This window comes from Aptenodytes patagonicus, chromosome 18, assembly GCF_965638725.1.
Source record: "Aptenodytes patagonicus chromosome 18, bAptPat1.pri.cur, whole genome shotgun sequence".
Lineage (NCBI taxonomy): Eukaryota > Metazoa > Chordata > Aves > Sphenisciformes > Spheniscidae > Aptenodytes > Aptenodytes patagonicus.
The window spans coordinates 10065939-10084085 of NC_134966.1; the positions used below are offsets into that span (position 1 = coordinate 10065939).

At 46.1% G+C, this 18147-nt stretch overlaps 2 protein-coding genes across 6 annotated transcripts; one reads left to right on the top strand and one right to left on the bottom strand.

The window, feature by feature from the left end:
- Positions 1–260: 260 nt before the first annotated feature.
- INPP5E (inositol polyphosphate-5-phosphatase E) lies at positions 261–14440 on the top strand. Of its 5 annotated transcripts, none has more exons than XR_012996784.1 (12): positions 449–610; positions 1267–2334; positions 4166–4289; positions 5025–5122; positions 5828–5952; positions 6108–6227; positions 6625–6732; positions 7689–7850; positions 8414–8529; positions 8998–9134; positions 10258–11610; positions 14380–14440. XR_012996784.1 is itself a non-coding variant. In XM_076355665.1 (11 exons), exons 2-11 carry the CDS (start codon positions 1478–1480, stop codon positions 10388–10390), a joined length of 1980 nt encoding a protein of 659 aa, XP_076211780.1. In that variant the 5' UTR covers positions 261–339; positions 1267–1477; the 3' UTR covers positions 10391–11668. The 5 variants fall into 5 exon arrangements, 3 of the variants coding, with proteins under 3 accessions (XP_076211780.1, XP_076211779.1, XP_076211781.1); XR_012996783.1 differs by lacking the exon at positions 14380–14440 and having other exon boundaries at positions 10258–10760; positions 11464–11668; XM_076355665.1 differs by lacking the exons at positions 449–610; positions 14380–14440 and adding an exon at positions 261–339 and having other exon boundaries at positions 10258–11668.
- On the bottom strand, positions 11881–18123 carry PMPCA (peptidase, mitochondrial processing subunit alpha). The gene is made up of 13 exons (XM_076355667.1): positions 18067–18123; positions 17738–17940; positions 17460–17539; positions 17045–17127; positions 16643–16737; positions 16375–16475; positions 15694–15957; positions 15362–15454; positions 14962–15080; positions 14390–14480; positions 14209–14271; positions 13821–13965; positions 11881–13478 (listed from the first exon to the last, which is right to left on the bottom strand). Exons 1-13 carry the CDS (start codon positions 18117–18119, stop codon positions 13309–13311), a joined length of 1560 nt encoding a protein of 519 aa, XP_076211782.1. The 5' UTR covers positions 18120–18123; the 3' UTR covers positions 11881–13308.
- Between the last annotated feature and the right edge of the window lie 24 nt (positions 18124–18147).

Here is an 18147-nt window from a genome sequence, read left to right on the forward strand (position 1 = left end):
GGCGGCGCGCTCCTCCGGCCGCCAGGGGGCGCTGCTTCCCCCCCCCGCCCCGCGGGGAGGGGCCCAGCGTCGCCGCCGTTGCTACGGCCGGGCCGCGGGCGCGCAGCGGGGCTGGGGCGGCCTCCACCGCCGCCCGCTCGGCCTGCCCGCCCGCCGGGCCGGGGCGGCTGCCAGCCCTGCCTCCGAGGCCCCGTGGGGAAGGGTGGCTGCGGCCGCGCCCGGGTGGTGCCGGCGGGGCCCGGGCCGCGTCCCGTCCGCAGCGGCGGGTGAAGTACCGCCGAGGCCAGCGCAGCGGAGCCGGCCTCCGCCGGGGCGGCAGCGGGCGCCGCGGGCCGGGAGGTCAGTGGTCTCTCAGCGGCGAGCGTGTCCGTGCCGCGGCCGCGGAGGGCGGCCCGTGGGTGGCGTCTCCGGGGCCGCCGGTGCCCGCGCGTGTCGGTGACCGCGGCCGCGGGAAGCCTCGTCCATCCTCTCCTCGCCCGGGGCCGGCGCGGCCGCTGTCAGGGCTGCGGTCGGCCTGGCGAAGCGGGCCGGTGAGAAGGCGAGGTGTGAGGAGCTGGCGAAGCCATCCCTCCTGGCTGGTCAGTGGAGGAAGCGGGCGGCTTCACCTCAGGTACAAAAGTAGCGTTCTGCTGTGTTTCGGTAGGATTTAGCATTTCCAGTATAGAGGTACAGAGCGGACCCCTGCAGGTGGGAAGTTTGGTTTGCAATAACTGTAGAATAACGAGGTGCTTCCCCCCCCCCCAAGTAGGAGTTTGCCTTGAACCCCAATTCCGTACCCCTAAAACTGCTCCTCAGATATTTTCTCAGTTTCAGGCCAGGGGTTGGCGCAAAGCAAGGAAAGGTGGCAGCGATCTCCCCGCTGTGAGATCACGGTAGAAGCTGAGATCACTGGAAATTTCCTGGCCTCTGGCACCGAGTGCTGTGAGCAGCCTGGAGGCCGGTTGTACTGGTGACTCACTGTACGGCAAGGAGAACAAAGCTGCGATTTATGTGCAGTTTTAATTTCCTTTCATGCTAACAGTATACACAACCTTTTCTTAAAGAAGTCTGTACGCAGCCGTGATGCCTACAGCAGCGAGGCAGTCAGTTCACTGCTCTGCTCTTGGGGAAAAAAAAAGAAAATAACATTGGTTTTCTAACAAGGTTACGTTAAGGTTTGAGTTGTTCTCGAGGGAGGTCCTGTGAGGAGCTTGCTTTCTGAATAAGGAGCAGAGTTCGCAGCTCAATAACTTTTCATTCTTGCATGTTTTTCTTGGGGAAATCCAGGTATCCCACCTCTTGAAATTTTGCAGACAATGCATCTGCCTACACATACACCTGCCCTTCATTCTCAACTAAAGACTGAGCTGTCTTCAACTTCCGTGTCTTTCTGGCTTGGTTAAAGCCCTGTGAACCTACGGGGTAAGCAAGGGAAGGAAACTATGCTGTGAGGAACTTTTCGGATGGACCAGTGTCCGTAGCTGGTACCCGGGGGAGAATGAGTACGCCAAATGGATTTCCACAGCACTCAGGGGCATGTGTTACTCAGAGCATGGAGGGTGGAGCGGTACAGGACCTGCACGCTAAAAAAGCTGGCAAAGCAGCAAAGAAGGAGGCTGGTGGCAGTGGGGTGCTTACCTTTGAAGATCCTCCAAGTGTAGGCACCTCTTTAAATGAAACCTTAAAGCTTCTACCAGATGAACTCAAAGCTAATATGAAAATTAAATCGGTCACTCCAAGGCCTCCTCGGAAACCCCGGCTGGAGCGTGCTGCATCTCTGGATGAGAAAAGCTGGAGGAGGTGGAGGCGGTTTAGAACAAGTCAGGAAAGTCTGACTGATCCCAACGAGACAAGTTCCTCAAACGGTTCTCTGCAGGAAGCGTCCCTCAGCCCTCCCGTCAGGGGTAGGGCGAGCCCCTGCCATCGGTGCTGCCAGCAGAATTCCTTGCACAGTTCACCAGACGCCTCGGAAGCCAGTCCCATGGGGAAGAGCAGAGGAGGCACCTCCGACCTGGGGAAACGAGCCTCCGAGATCTCCAGTGCCTTCGGTGGGCTTCTGCGGGGGAAAGCGTTCGCAGGCGGCAAACCCCGGCTGTCCCAAATAATGCCAGCTCGACCTCTGCCACCCATGGAGCTCAACGTGGCCTCTCACACACTGAGGACAGCTAATAGGATTGACTCAGATTATATGGATTATCGACATTATTCTCAGCACAAGTTTGGGAGGGTAAGCAGCAGCTTGAGCGATACCAGGCTACATGGCAACGGGATGGTCTATGATAATTGCTCCACAGACTCCATGAAATCTACGTTCAGCCTGCTCAATCCCATTCGCTCCAAGGATGTTCGAAGCAGGTATGTCTCCCGGCTTCTCGTGGCAAAGTTTGGGGTGTGTTAGCGGGGAGCCAGCTGCCCTGCAGAATCCTGCTGGGCAGAGGCAGGGAACTTCAGACCGATTGGTAAAGCACAAAAGTGTTTCCGTGTTGTTTAACCTGCTGTGGAGACTGGAAACAGTTTGAAGATGAAGAGATTAGTACTAATGCTCTATATTTGCTCTTTTCAGATGGGTATTGTTTTTCATAAATACAAGTTTGATTTGCTGTCAGCTTGCTTATAATATTTAAGTAATCTGTTCTGAAAATGAAGAAACAGTGGCTGTGCATGCTAACAGTTGGGAAAAACTGGTTTATTTTTTTAAATCTAAAAGTACATTGGGCTTGAACTGAAATGTTAAATGGCAGGAAAAAAACGCAAATATTTTAGCTTGAAACTATCACGCAGTACATGCAGTACTGTCACAATCCTGCAAGGTGCTGAGGGTCCTCTGCAGATGCTGAGCTCGTTTGGCTTCTGGCAGGATCAAATCATGTACTGTGAACTGCTTCAGTGTCCCACAGGAGCTCCTCTGCCCCAGCTTCTCCAGGAATCTCTTGAGGCAGAGTGTGATTCCACTCAGATCTCAGCACTTTCTCCTTGTGTGGCCCTGACCTCTTGCTCTGGTTGCTCATTTGTCTTCATTCTTAGTTAAGTTTAGATTATTGATTGGAGGGAGCTGAGGTGGGTGTACTAATCTGCTTGCTAGTGTATCAAATCCTCTTCTTGTGTTGGCTGCAGACCCACTATTTGTGAAGACCTGCCAGCACACAGCACAAACACTGCAACGAGTATTATTGACAATACTGCAGGTCAGGAAACATGTTAAAAGGTAAAGGATACCAAATACTCAGCTAAAGGTTATACGTTATAGATACACAACAGTCTGCAAGGCCTTGAGGGATAAACCTGATCATTGATCCAAAGAGTGGGAGTCAGTGGTACAGGGGAAAATAATTCTGAGATAAATTAAAGTGTTACTAACTGGTAAAAAAGCCCCAAAGCTAGATTGGTACTTGTTCGCCATGAGGGGTTTTCTTTCACTTCCCTCTGCAAAGCTGTTGGAGTCAGGTGGGCAACTGGGTAGACCAGTGGGTTGCACAGCATTCTCTGACGTCGTGCTGTCATCATTATTTGCAGAGCTTAAGCAAGATTAAAAATGCTTATGCAACTTGCAGTCCTTTTGCCAATACCCCTTGCTTTTGTAAGCAGCGTGTTCTTTGGAGAGGCAGGCGGTGTGGGGCAGATCTATCCTTTTCAAATGTGATATTCTTTTAGACCTGGGACTCAATAAATCGTTTGCTTGAAAGCTAATTTGACGAGCTGAATTGAAGGAAGAATGTGAGTTTGAATCCTTGATTAGGAGCAACTTGGTGCCAGAACATTGGGAATGGTGGACCTATTTTCATGTTTTAAGTAAACCGAGCTACTTCAAGATACTCAAATATCAAACCAATCTCTCCATTTTGTGTCTGCGGCAAGCACTAGGGGGATTGAAGACTTTGGGTGGCTTAAGTCTTCTCATCACAGAACCTGTGCAGCATCAGTCTCACCATCGTACTCGTGTCCTGGCTTTGAAAAGGCCGGTTTATGACAACAGTTTTGTTTTCTTGCATATGATCCGTGAACTCTCTATAAGGGTTGGAACTTTATAAGGAACTTTAGGCAAGCAGAACAATATATAAATACTAAATGCCATTTTCTTGAGCTAAAGGTATGTTCTTGATTAACTCAAGATTCAGGCGTTACAAATCATTATTCCAACTGTCATGCTGTTTCCTTAGATGCTCTTTTATGGGTCTTCTGTTCACAGAAGCTATTTGGAAGGCAGCCTTCTGGCAAATGGTGCCTTACTGGGAGCAGAAGAACTTAGCAAGTATTTCCCTGATCGGAATATTGGAATTTTTGTGGCCACCTGGAACATGCAGGGTCAGAAGGTATGTGCACCTAGGTCTCCACAGGTCTTTTGGCGGTGGTAAAGCTACCCCATCTTTACTGCAAGGATGGGTGCAATGTTTTTTTTCTGTTCGTGACTATGTTCCTCGTCAACCTGAGTTCATCATCTTTATCAAATTACAAGGCCCTCTCACGCATGTTCATCTTAGTGAGAGAGCCATTGTAACAGGGTTCCTCAGATACTAGGTATGAAAACAGTGAGCTTGCTAGTGCCACTCTGGCTTTTTGTGGCAGCTCCTTTACGCTCCGTTGCAATTAGGGTCACATGAAGATGACTGACAATTTGGTGCTTACGATGAGAACATCTCTGATAAAGAACACAGCCTCCTGCCTATGTCTTTACGTGGCCTAGGAGATCAAGACTGATTCTACCAGGTGTCTGAGAAGCTGTGCTTGGAAGAACGCAAGCAACCCCTGGGGTGTTCAGTAAGTAGCCTCTGAGCCTGGTAAAAAGTAAGCACCCCAGGAAATTAGAAACATCACTTTACTGGCCCACATGGCTGAACTGTGGAATCTTGGTTACTGCTGGAGCGACAGCAGTTGAAGTCTGCCTTTGGGAAGGGGAATTTTTAGTATTAGCACTTAGCCTATTTTTTGAAGCCTGAATTGTTTGCGTATGCTGTGGAACTTGTAGCTTAGTCTGGACTTTTCTTGTACTTTTCTAGTAAAATTTTGCATAACTATTTTATCTTTTTTTTTTTTTCTTTTAATAATAGGAACTTCCAGTGAATCTGGATGACTTCTTATTACCAACAGATCCTGACTATGCCCAGGACATGTATGTCATTGGGGTTCAAGAAGGCTGTCCAGACAGGTAGCAAAAACAATGTAATGAACCATCCTCTTTTATTGTTATCTAATTACTTTGGTTTTAATTAGTCTGGAAATAGCCTCCATCATATTCTTAATATTTTCAATAAATAACCCATTTAATAAGACTCTGAACTCCATTGCATGAGCACCAGGGGAAATGGGATTTAGAGGAAAACGTCACAAGAATCTGTAAATACAGAACTTGGTCCTGTTGTCAGGGCAGCTAATAGCAAAACTCCTGTCTGAATTCTGTGGGCACCTTAGCATAGATCTGAGCTGGCCGTGAGCTAGCTCACGGGCTGGCTGTCAGCGTAGCAGCCACGTGCTCATTAGTAGTACGTCGCTGCAAATTTCTAGTCCGTCTGAGATTGACCAACCCTAGAAGAGCAGGTTGAAGCCTCATGTCAGACTCTGCTTTTTTAGGGTATCTTCCCAGTGGGACTCTTTTCCTCAGATTTGCAAGCCGCTCGGTGCAGTGGCATTAATACTCTCTCACCGACATGCAGAGCCTGCTGCATGGCATGTGTGGAGTTACACGTCAAACTGACCAGCCTTCCCTGCAGCATCGCTGTGGCAGTGGAGGTTTCGCTTACACTTTTGACGTTCTTTATCAGAGGGATTGCTCTGTTTTCACAATGCTGATTTCCTTTCCTGGTTATTGTCTCTTGTACTGTCCTTGTGATCCAGCTGTTGTTCTTTCCTGCAGAAGAGAGTGGGAGATCCGCCTGCAAGAGACGCTAGGCCCCCACTACGTCATGCTCTACTCTGCTGCACATGGGGTGCTGTACATGTCGGTCTTCATTCGGAGGGACCTGATCTGGTTCTGCTCAGGTCTGTGGTCCAGTAAGAGCTGGAGGGTGGGGAGGTGAAAGGACGGCTGCCATCGGCTGTCTTGTCCTTTTCTCCAGGGCTGTCCCCCACCTAACTTTCCTGCTCACTGTCTCTAGAGGCTTTTCAGTAAAAGCAGCTTCTTTTTCTCCTTCCAGAAGTGGAGTATGCCACGGTGACAACTCGAATCGTATCTCAGATCAAAACAAAGGGAGCTCTGGGAATCTGCTTCACATTTTTTGGGACCTCCTTTCTCTTCATCACCTCCCACTTCACATGTGAGACATTTACAGTCTTGTTAGAAGTGTCCTGATTGAGGGAGGAGGGGGGGTTGCTTTACAAAGGTAAAAAAGCTGCAGGGGGGATAGAGGAGCAGGACAGACTGAAGTCAAAGCTCAGGATTGCTGAGCTGAGAACAATAAGGGAGGAGGATATTTTGGTAGCAAACTTACAAAAGAACTGTGTTTAGAAAAACAGAAATGAACTCTGCACAATTGCATCCCTTTTTTCACGCTTTCTGCCAGTAGTTTTCAGTCTGTGTGCTCCCTGGGCCAGTGTGTTACATTTTACAGGTGGAAAATGTCTGATGTCCTTTGGAAGCTCCTGTTATAACCAAAAATGGTAATTGAATGAAAATGATGCGTCGTTGGCAATAATGGGATTTCTGTCTTTCAGCTGGGGACAGTAAGGTGAACGAGAGGAAACTGGACTACAATAAAACCATTCAAGCCCTTACACTTCCCAAAAATGTTCCGGACACAAACCCATATCGATCCAGTTCTAGTAAGTGTGAAACCATGCTTGTGTGGGAGCCCAAAGGAACAGAGTTTGTGCATTGTCTTTCAGTCTACACTAAGGAAGAACAAATGAGAGTGCTAATTTGAGGCGGTATAAAAAGAGACCACAGGTCTTTTGTCTGAGGATGGTTATTATTCACATGATTATTTTTTCTAGGTGGGATGTAATTTTGGGGGGGATTTGAGAGAAAAAGTTGAAATGGAGGGGGAGAGAGAAAACTCAAAAGGAATTTTTGTGTGATTTATTTTTTCTCAGAACAGCAATAAGATAATTTTGGTGTATTTTTTTATCAATATTATGGATGTGTTTCACTTTCCAAGTGTTTTCTAAAGCAAATAGAAATTACTTTATTTCAAAACTTAAGAGAAGGAACATTATTTCAATTTGCATATACACAAGTGAACATATTGTTTGCCAAATTCCATTATTGTTTCTTAATACTGTGCTGTTAACATGACGTCTAGATATATAGCGAAGCCCTTTTTCTAGAAAGATGAATTTACTCTTTATCTGCAGTGTAGCATTAGGTTTTTGTGTTCATACTATTTTTAGGTCCTATAGATAGTTTGGTCTCTTTTCAGCTTTTTCTATGATTTTTTAAATTTCTGTTCTGTTTTCTACTGTTTTTTTTATTACCGCATTCTGTGATGGTCACAGGCAGAAAACATGCTCAAGTATTCTATCTTCTGGTAGTAAAAAGAAAATTTATGCCTGTTCCTTGAACATATCTAGCAGCACTCTCAGTAAGCTATGCAGCGTACAGCTCTCACTTAGAAAGAATTAAGTGAGTTTCATTTTAATGAGCTACATCATATACTTTAATTTTCCTCAAAAGTCAAAAGGACATTCAGGGAAGAAAAGTTTGGGATTTTTTTTTTTTTGCTTTCAGAACTTTTCAGGATGTTTACCTTTATACTGACACTTCTGGCTTGAATTTGCAGGTGATGTCACAACTCGGTTTGATGAAGTATTCTGGTTTGGTGACTTCAACTTCCGACTAAATAAGGATCGTGAGACCGTGGATTCCATCTTGAACCAGAACCCGGAAACAGACATGTCCAAGCTACTGGCGTATGACCAGCTTACTAGTGAAATGAGTAGGGGTGAGGGACAGCGGTTTTTTCTCCCTAGCCACCAGGAACAGAGATATCTACACACAGAAATAATTACAGCCAAATCCCTATTCCCTAGAGACCTTTCCTGCTTTCTCTTAAGTTCCCTAAAAAAGGAAGTCAGCAGTTGTCAAATACAGCGGCAGTCTGTACAAGGGACTTTTTGCTATAGCATTTTGCTATATATAGTGTAATCTCCCAAGCCATTTACTGCTCTGTTTCATCTGACTCCTCTATAAACTGGACATCGTTCCGTCACAGTGCCTAGGGCATTTAGATTTGAATAGCTAGCATTTGCAAAGCATCATGAGCTTTCAGTGGAAGGGGAAGTGCGTGCACCAAGTGTTCTTTGTTTAAATAGCCACTGGCTGTATGTAAGAACTTGAGCTTGCTCCCTTTCTGGAGCCCAAGCCCAGGTTTTTCTAGTCATGTACGTACACAGCTGTTGTTTCTAGCCAGCATTAGTTAAGCAGTATTGAATAAATGCAGAAAGTGTGCAGGGTTCTTAGGAAGGAGGAATTTGTTGTTCATGCTGTTCTCCCCTTCCCTTACAGGGTCCATTTTCAAAGGATTCCAAGAGGCCGACATTCATTTCCGTCCTTCCTACAAGTTTGACATAGGAAAGGACAGCTATGACACCACTTCCAAACAAAGAACTCCCTCCTACACGGTAAGAGATGATTTCAGAGCAGCATGCTCGGAAGGGCTGCTCAGCCTCACATCTGCCTCCAAAGGGGATTCTTACCTGCGAGAAAAAGCTGCCTTCCACAGTTGGTCTGCATGAGATACAGTCGTGATGAGATCTGTTGCTTAAGGGCAACAGGGCAGGTGGAACTGGTTTGGAAGAAAGGATTGTTGAATCTGTGAGCACAGGGAGTTTGGCACAGGCTGCTAATGTTATTTGCCCTGCCTTACATCCTGTTCCAGCACATTCTCCCCCGTGCTCAGCACTGGGCACAGAACCGCTATTGGGACCAGACACACATTCTTCATGAATGTATCCCTGTCCAAGACACTTAATTTCACTAAGTGGAGTGTGATAAATGAATGGATTTGTCTCTTGTGAACCAGTGCTTCTTTCCAGGGTGGATGTGCAAAGGGAGTTACCATCAGTCTCCCCTCTCTCTCTGCCTCTCAGGATCGAGTTGTATACCGCAGTCGGTACAGAGATGACATCCATGCTGTCAAGTACTCATCTTGTCCTGTGATCAAAACTTCAGACCATCGGCCTGTATTTGCCTTGTTTCGTGTGAAAGTGAGGCCTGGCAGAGACAAGTTAGTACCTCCTTGTGCCACTCTGGATGCTTGCACATGGCTCCAGTGATCCTGAGGATATGCTCCTGTTCGGAGTTTGTCCTCTCAGGAGAGTTCCTGAAATGGAGTTTATCCCATGTAGCTCTCTGCAGCCTGTTTGTTTTTTACCCAATATATGCTCTCAGTGGTCAGAGCAGTAAGAGCGCTTAAACCTTGCACTGACATCTGAAATCCCTGCTGCCAGGTCCCTTAATCCTCCTGAGGGAGATAAACGGAGTCCATTGCAATTGACTATAAATCTGTGTTTCATCCGAGATGCAGCTCTCTGTTTTTCCTATCAGTGTGGACAGCTTTCCTCTTCCCCTCTTTGGGATCAATGCAGTTATCTCTCCCCAGTGGTGGCTGCATTTCAACATAGCTGTATGTCAGTGAAGTGTTTTGAGATCCTCCAGGTTTCTTCATGTCCCACTGTGGGCTGCCATGCTAGTGGAACTCCTTAGAAAATTTGGTTAAGTGACTGAAATTTAGTTAGTCTCTTTTCTGTGAGTAGCATGCTCAGGGATTTCAAGACCCAGGTGTCTAGAAAATGGTAATTTCTTAAAGCACTTGATCAGCAGTGCAATTAGAATTGGGATTTTTGTTTGTTTGTTTGTTTATGGGTATTAAATACCCATTAAATAGAAGTATTGCAGAGTCTGTGAAGCTGGGCTGCTAGGGTTTCCTTCTGGCCTCTCTAGAACAGACCAAGGTAAGAACTGTTGTGCATGAACCATACCAGTGAATACACCAAGCTAACAGTAAGCTAGTTTAGCTTTTGAAATGAGTGTTTTTTGGTTTAGGGTCATCAAGAATGTCCTCCATGTATGTCCCTTATGAATGCAGGCATCTTCATGCTTAAATTGAAAGTACATTTGCCTTTTACAACCAATATTTTCTTCATTTAAATGTATTGTGAAAAACCTTAACTTGTTGCTGTGGAAGACGACCTTTGTTTTACCCCTTTTCTCCCACAGCAGTAGCTAAATGCCTTAAGAAAGTAAAAATTAGGTTTCTGGCCTTTGTTGTATGAACTAATTGGGAAATGTTGGGCAAACAAGAAGAATGTATTTATGCCCTGATCTAATTGCTTGTGTTTATATTGTAGCATTCCACTTGCTGCAGGGCAGTTTGACAGAGATCTCTATTTAATCGGAATAAAGAGGCGGATTACAAGGGAACTTCAGAAACGGCAAGAACAAAAGGACCAAAAATCCAGCAGCGTATGTAGCATTTCCTGAGCTGAGAACTCTGCAATGCTTGTGCTAGAGGTGCCCGGAAAGAGGATTTCGGGCCACGGCAAACTCTGCAGGGAATTGTCTGCTTAAGCACCTCTGGCAGTTGCTGTGGCTTGTGAAGAATGGCTTAAACCTCATCCTGGATTCATTTGCATGAGCTAATCCATGTAGCTCAAGTGCTTTTGCTGAAGAAAATGGAGTCAGTTATTTAGGACATCCATCCCAACAGATGTAATTGATTTATTTTTAACTGTACTATCTTTGGAAGCAACCGGATGCAGTCTCTTCATTCTAAGATGACTCCACACAGGGGGCACAGCTTCTGGAATTGGCATGACCAGGGGCAGGGGACCTAAGAAAAGCCTGCGGAAAGGTGAAAATTTTTGTTTGTCTGTTTGATTTCATCTGGTTAGCTTACGTATGTTGTGGGGTTGGTTTTTTTTCTCCTTACCTGTAGCCAAGTGTACGGTATTCTGTAAAATGTGAACAGGGACCAGTTAGGGGACTTGGGCAGTTTTGTGTAAGGATGGTGCTCCCGTGTTGGGCTTTTTTGGTCTTCTACAGCAAGATCTGTGTGAATGTACTACTGTACATTTGAACTGTAGAAACATTGCCTTTCAGTAATTATTCTATAGGCCTTCTGTTACTAAGGGGGTAAATATCAATCTCTCACACCATATATTTGGCTGTTGAGACTGCTTGAAACAATCCCTTCCTTAACTCACTTGCCCTCCCCAGGGGTGATAAAACACTATCTGCCTTCAGCAGCGGGACACTCGAGTTGAAAATAATGGCCTGAGTACAGCTACTGTGTAATGCTTCACCAAAGCGATTAAGATGTCAAGTGAGTACTAGGGAAGTATGCAGAGAAACTGCAGCAAGTCAGATCAGCGCAGTTCCATTACCTCTGATTACAGTTAATTCCTTTTGTTTTTATTTTTCCAATTCAGTGAACTGTAAATAACTTGCTAATTTTGAAGTAGTGTTGTCTTAAGGCTAAACATACTACATGGACCAGTATGGCACTGGTAAAATGTTAAGTACAGCTAACACTTAAAAACTTTTCATGGGCACAGATCGGCTGGATCATTAATCACCTTAGTACATAAAACACCGTGCAAACAACTTGGAGGAAGTGCTGCTAACTATGCAACCTGTCCCAAGACAGAGCTTCTGTTCTGCGGTACAAACATTTATGGCACTGACCTGTCTGTAGCCATCAGGTATTTCGATTTCCTTTCTTTTTAAAGGAATAAAAATAAATTAATGCAATACCTTAAATGAGAACCAGCTCTTATTGCAGGGTTGTCAGAACTAGAGTTCTTTGACTGTGTGATGCATGCTAACCATTCAGGTGACATGAGCCATTTGTCTTCAGCTGGAAAAGCGGGGCAGATTTCTTTGGGATTGTTTGCATTGAACAAAGAAAGTGCATTTCACCTGCCAGTTCAAGAAACCCAGCCATTAGCTGATGAATTTCAGAACGCCTACTACTTGCTCCAGTCCTTTAGAGGTCTCTTTATTTTCTTACAAACATACACAACAACTGAGTAGGACTTCCATACTGTGGGTTCCACAAGAAGCAATGCAACGTTTTCTTCTAGTTGCATGAGGAAAGGTACGGGGATAAAGCAGGTAATAGCTGCCTCAGTGTTCTGCTCCCAGTTTGATTGCTCCTTACAATACACATCTAGCCAGTGAAGTGCTGCAATGCAGCCATCTACATTTTTAAGCCCATATGGTAGGGGATTACGTAAATCGAATGTTTTTTTCCTCTCTTTTGGATCTCCCATTTCTTCAGTATGTCAAATGCACATAGCAGCATCATAAGCAGCACTTAGCTTCATGTCTTTCTGTAACATGGCATCAGTCACTTTCAAGACCATAAGCTTTCTCAATGTTGCCATTTTATTGATCTTGACTCCTAGCTGAGCGACATCTCTGCTGCGAGACTGACAATTATGTCTTCTTTTTGCAAGGCCTTAAGTTCATCTGAGTGACAATGAAGAAAGTAGGTACAAGTTTAAGGTGCAGCAGCAGCAACTCCTTTAATAACCTTCTGTTTGTATACCAACTCTGGAGTAAAAGAACTTTTATTCTTTAGCATAGTTCACTTGCAAGTGAAAAACCTGAAGAATAGGATCGCTTTCATTCTAGAGTAAGTGTCCACATAGCATTATGCATAGTACCTCTGTAGATGAACGCCACAGAAACTTAGTTATGCCATAGGTCTACTTTCCTCTAGCAAAATTATGAAGTTATTTCCAGACATGTGACTTCTAGTAGTACTACAGATGGTAAATTACACTGATGAAATGGATCCATGATGCTTGTAACAAAACCTGGACTGCAGGAAACTTGTTGCCTAACTTCACACAGATAATAACTGGTATTCTCCTAATTCAGTTTGACCAAGTCTTTGTTCACCTTGGTAACAGCTGTAAATATTCTTTGAATTCAGATATGTAAGCCAAGCTCTTTAACATGCCACCACACTCCTCAAGAAGGGCACACACCAGGGCCTCCAGTGTGACAGCCCCACTTCTACTGCTGATATGGTGAAGTGGTAACACACAGCAGTGACTTAGTTCTTCTCAGATACATGCTTTCAGTTGTAGCAGTGAGCATTTTGGCTTGCTGTGTTCTCCCCAGTGCCAAGAGAAGGCTGTATACACCCACCTTCTCTTGTAACCTACTCAGAGGGTCAAAGTACTCATCCAGAGCCAGGGTGGGCCTTTAAGCCCAACATAACGAGCTCTTCGCAGTCCAGTGTTCTGAAGCAGCTTTGTTCAGCTGTAGCATGGCTCCATGTTTGCACAGTATGCCTGGAAAAGTGGGGGGGAAGGGCTTGCAGCAATATTATAATCTCAAAAACATATTAAAAAAGAAGCAAGTCTGTCAGACGTGCAGGATGCGCTGCTTTATCGAAAGAGCCGGTACATCCGAGGGAGTCGCCCGTCCTTACTGGAAAGCGCTGCTTGGATGTGTTCGTAAGTGGGCAAATCTGTTAAGTCACCCAGTGCAGCCACAGCTGGTTTTTTATGAAGCATCTTAGTGACCACTCTCTTGATATCACTAGATTTCACCTGACCTGCAGGGGAAAAAAAAAAAAGCCAGAGTTGTGACAACTACATTCTAAATAGCACAAAGCAGCTTTATTATGATGCTGAGTCAGACCCCGTGCTCAGGAAACCAATTACTACCTCTAGACCTTCTCTACCATGCTTCTGTTTTTTCCTTCCTTCTGACAAAAATAAGCATTGTGCTAGCTTGCAAGCAATTGAGAAGATCGGTCTGAAATACATAGCTGTAGTATTTACGCCCCCAGGCTTTCTAAGGCAATTCATCTGTGCTACAAGAATATGTTGTAAGTTGCCCCGCCCCGACTATACCTACAATTCAGTCAAGGCAAGGAAAGGCATTGTCTACTCACTGATCAGGGCACAGAGCTCATGAGGTAGCTTCCTCGTGTTTGTTGCCAACACTTGCCTTCCCACATCTTCAAAGATAACTGGCCGAGACTCAAGGTTCATCATGAGCATGGACTTCAGCTGCGTCTTCGCTCGCTCAAGTTCTACCTGTAAATGAGCAGCAAATACAAATAGATGTTCAAAAAGTCTGGCCACTGCTTTCTAATACAAGATACCACGTAAGAGTTCTGCAAACACCTTCCTCTTTGTGAATGTGTTGTTAAAGTTACTATATTCTTTTACAGAAATACATAACATACGCATGTACAAAAATTCATTCTAGCCAGGCCAGTGCAATGCATTATTTCAGCTCAAAGACCATCTGCGTAGTCTGCAGGTTAGGCTGCTGACCTCTCCTACTGCTCCTGCCATTAGAATGAATTCTCTCGTGATGATTTCCACCATCTCTCGAACCTAGGAAAAACAGATAATTGAAAGACGATTAGAACAATGCTTATTCTGTTAACATTACTGTCTGGTAATAAGTGATTACTTTTTAAGGACACCTGTCTTTGAATACAGGACTATGTACCTGTTTTGGATCTGCGCTGGCATGTATACACAGGAGACCTGTATCCTCATAACTGTGGTGGTAAGAGGTTGCATTATACATCCAGTGGTGTCTGTGAGTATACAAACAGTATTTAAAAATTTAAAAAACAGAATTTAAATGTAAAAATTAAACAAACATGGCCAGCGAGGCCCCTCTTAGTGCATTTTCAGGATTCTCAGCCGTGCCAATGAAAACTGTCGATCCCTGCCTCTGACAATTTCTGCATGTGCCATCTACTTCCTTCTCCACTTCCATCCTCGAGACCAAACCCAGAACAACAGAGAGCATTACTGGTACCTACTGCCAATTCTGTTACTATCCCCTGATTAAAGGATGGATTGGGCTAGTGGAGGAAGACAGGATTCCTGGTCACTTCTGCCCTTTACTTTCACCCTCTCGAAATGCCCACTGACAAATCAGTCCCGCATGTTTCAAGCGGAATAAGCTGATGTAAAACCCGGGGGTGTTGGCTTTCAAAAGATGAAGCCTTCCATGTGAACCTGCTAGAGAAGACTGTTTCTGCTATCCCTTAAACAGAAAGGCAAACAAACCTGTTGAGCACATTGAGATACAGTCGGGTGAACATGCCCTTGCCAGGCCCTCCAGCTGAAAAAGAGCCACCACCTCCCATCATCATGTTTAACACCGCAAAGGGAATGAAATCTTCCTCCTGAATTGCAACAAGAAATTCAGTCAGCTAATAGCAGAGCTCTCAAGGGTCTGGGATGAGTAAAGAGGGAGAGTCAGAAAGAAACATGGCACAAGAAGAGTGTAAAGGTCAGTGAAACTCATCATCTGTCGTGAGTTTCATCAACCTGTCAGTGAAAAAGCTGATTGTCTGTATGTGCAGCATCAGCAGCAAGAGTGCCAATGGCTACGTAATGAGATAGTATTCTGGGATTCTTCAAATACAGAGCACCCAAAACAAAGGATTTTTAGATTAATACTTACTAAAAATGAGGAGCTTTCTAACCCGATCATGATGTGGGTAAGCTCTGGGATAGGAGTAGGGCCCAGACTCACATCTGACATATCTTTTTCAACCTGTGGGAAGGGCAGACAAATTATTAGGACCGATTTTCACCTCTGTTGTATCCAGCTTGATACATTCCCAATAATTAACCTGTCACCCAAATAATGGCTATCATGGCCAGTTTTGGCTCCTATTCATGAACAGTATGTAATTTTAGAAAAGCAAAGCCTATAGAGAAATCGGCTCAAGTCCAAATCTGCACCTCCAACAGACAGGAAGAGGCACGATGCCACCTCCACCTCCCTTTTACCTTGACAATGCCTCCTGTGTACTGAGCCACAGATCTGTCCACGTCCTTGGTCCGCCCACTGCCCCACACCGGCTCCGCTCCAAGCAGATGTTTCTTCGCACACTCCACTAACTGCTCGTGCTCGATTCCCACCCCAGCAAGCACCATCCTGTCTGGCGTATAGTAGTTGCGCAGGTACGAATGCAGGACTTCTCGATCAATTTTGTCAGTATTTTCCACTGGGCAGAACCTGTTCAGTCCAACTGTATTGTCTCTGTAGGCTGCCTAAAAGGAGGCAGATACATTAAAGTAACAAATATTACTTCATCCCCCTCCATCTAAACCTTCTCTTTCTGTTTTAGAATTACGCCTACCTGTTTGAGACACGTAAGAGAGGAAAGGCTGAGCATTATTTGACTAATGTCAGCGTAACTCAACAACATGTTGTCATCCATGTCAACAAAAATAAGTCATAGATGGTTTTAGTTTGGGTTAAAATCTTTCAGTGTGTAGAATGTAGGATTTCAAAGTGGAGGGACAGCAAAATTCTCCCTCTCACCACTGAAATCTAATTGAATAGCAGAAAAATCTGTTTTCAGAGCAGTCTAAAATAAACCCTGAAGTTGAGGAAAAACTGAGGAAGAGAATGCAGCATGTCTCATACAGGGGACTGCACACAAGGTAGGCTTTTCAGTGTTTTACCGCATGGATCATTTCTGTGAGGAGAGGCTCTGGGTCAGGTCTCATGTTCAAGTCTTCAAGCTCAAATCTTATAGCTGTTCGAGTCATCTCAATTTCTTCATCTGTAATAAGAGAGAAAGCAAGAGATAACAACCACCACACAGAATACCCAATTGCTACATGATAACTTCTTGATGAGCACGATCTAATGAAGAATTCTGAGATCTAATAGCAAGTCATGCGCTGGGAGTGTTTTTTTTGAGAGAGAGAGAGACTTATGTTCCCAGACCTGATAACCTGGGCTGTAGCGCTACATCAGCCAGCAAGTTGACCACTGTGTCCAGGCCTTTGGCGTCAGCAGAAACAGCGTACATTATGGTGTCCCTGCAACACAAGCAGACGGGTTCTGCACTGAGAAGTCACATCTACAATCATTCAGTAAACGTGCATCAGGAAATCACAGATAAAGCTGCCTGACCAGTATCGTTAAATGCTTTCAAAAGGAAATAGAACTGACTTTCACAACCCTTTCACGTTCACTTTTGTAGCTTCTTAGGAGTCACCACAAATGGATTTCTGCTGCTTAGAAGCAAAAAGTGGCTTTTACTGTCACACACCAGAAAAAGCAACTCAAACTACTGTCAGTGTTACAACCACTCGGGTAACAAAGCACAGAGAAAGAGCATCGTACCTCGATGCCTGGCAGTCACAGATGCCCCCGTGCTTTTCTAAGGTGAGGAGAATTTCATCTTTGCTGCCGAACTGAGCTGTGGACTAAGAAAGAAGAAACCAGTGTTATTAATTAGTAAAGCTGTAACTGTTTATAATCTTTCAGTGTAGCCCAGAACGAGCATCTTTTACATTCTTTAAGTCAAATGGTTTGCTAAACACCCACTAACCCTGGAGGTGAAAGCACAACAGACTTTCAAAATATAATTACGGTCACAATAATTAACTAGGAATACCATCACCATCTATTTAAACAGATCAAACCCACAGTGCCGCTGCGAGGAGCGGGCCCTGCCCTCGGCCGCTCTCTGTGCAGATTTACGGTGCCCTGCGCAGCGCAGGCTCCGGGACCCCGCTACGACGAGCGCGGTACTCACAGAGAAGGCCAGCTTTTCCAAGAAGTGAGAGATGCCACTGAGGTATTTCGCTTCATGTCTTGATCCCGAATTTATAAGAACTAGCGTTAAGAAGAGAAGAAGTCAGCATGACTTTTACCGTGCGCCCCCCCCCCCCCGCCGCCCCGGTCCTTAAACACACGTCCGGCACCCGGCTCCGAGGGGAAGTGAAGCGTCACCGCCGCGTCCCTGGCCAGGCCAGCCCGGGCCGGGCCAGCGGCACGACCCGGCGCCCGCCCGAGCCGGGCGCGGGTACTCACGGCCCACGGTGCAGAACTGCCCGAACTTGTTTTGGGAGGCGACGCGCAGCCCGTTCTCCAGCACCGTCACCCGCGTCTCGAACCGCTCCCGGCCCTCGGCCGCCGCGAAGACCGCCTTGGGCACGCCGGGCAGCGGGCAGGTCAGCGACACGCTGGGGTAGGCGCCGCCGCCGCTGTAGCTCCGGCCGGCCGCCAGCCCGCACCTGCGGGACAGCGGGAGCCGCCGTCAGGGAGGCCGGGCGCCCCGGTAAGCGCCTCCCCCGCGGCCGGTACCGGGCGCTGCACCCCCCCGCCCCGTTCCCCCCGCGGGTGACGGCGGGAGCGCTCACCGCCGGGCCGGGCCCCAGGCGCCCCGCCGCAGCCACGCCATGGCGACCGCCATCTTGCCGTCACCCGGGAGCGTCGCTGCC

Coding starts and splice junctions, on each gene's coding strand:
- INPP5E (XM_076355665.1), top strand. CDS start 1,478: ATGAGTACGCCAAATGGATTTCCACAGCACTCAGGGGCATGTGTTACT. Junction 5,953..6,107: donor CCTGATCTGGTTCTGCTCAG/GTCTGTGGTCCA, acceptor TTCTCCTTCCAG/AAGTGGAGTATGCCACGGTG. Junction 6,733..7,688: donor CCCATATCGATCCAGTTCTA/GTAAGTGTGAAA, acceptor TTGAATTTGCAG/GTGATGTCACAACTCGGTTT.
- PMPCA (XM_076355667.1), bottom strand. CDS start 18,119: ATGGCGGTCGCCATGGCGTGGCTGCGGCGGGGCGCCTGGGGCCCGGCC. Junction 17,941..18,066: donor GCCTGGGGCCCGGCCCGGCG/GTGAGCGCTCCC, acceptor GCTGTCCCGCAG/GTGCGGGCTGGCGGCCGGCC. Junction 13,479..13,820: donor TGAGCTCTGTGCCCTGATCA/GTGAGTAGACAA, acceptor TTTCCCCTGCAG/GTCAGGTGAAATCTAGTGAT.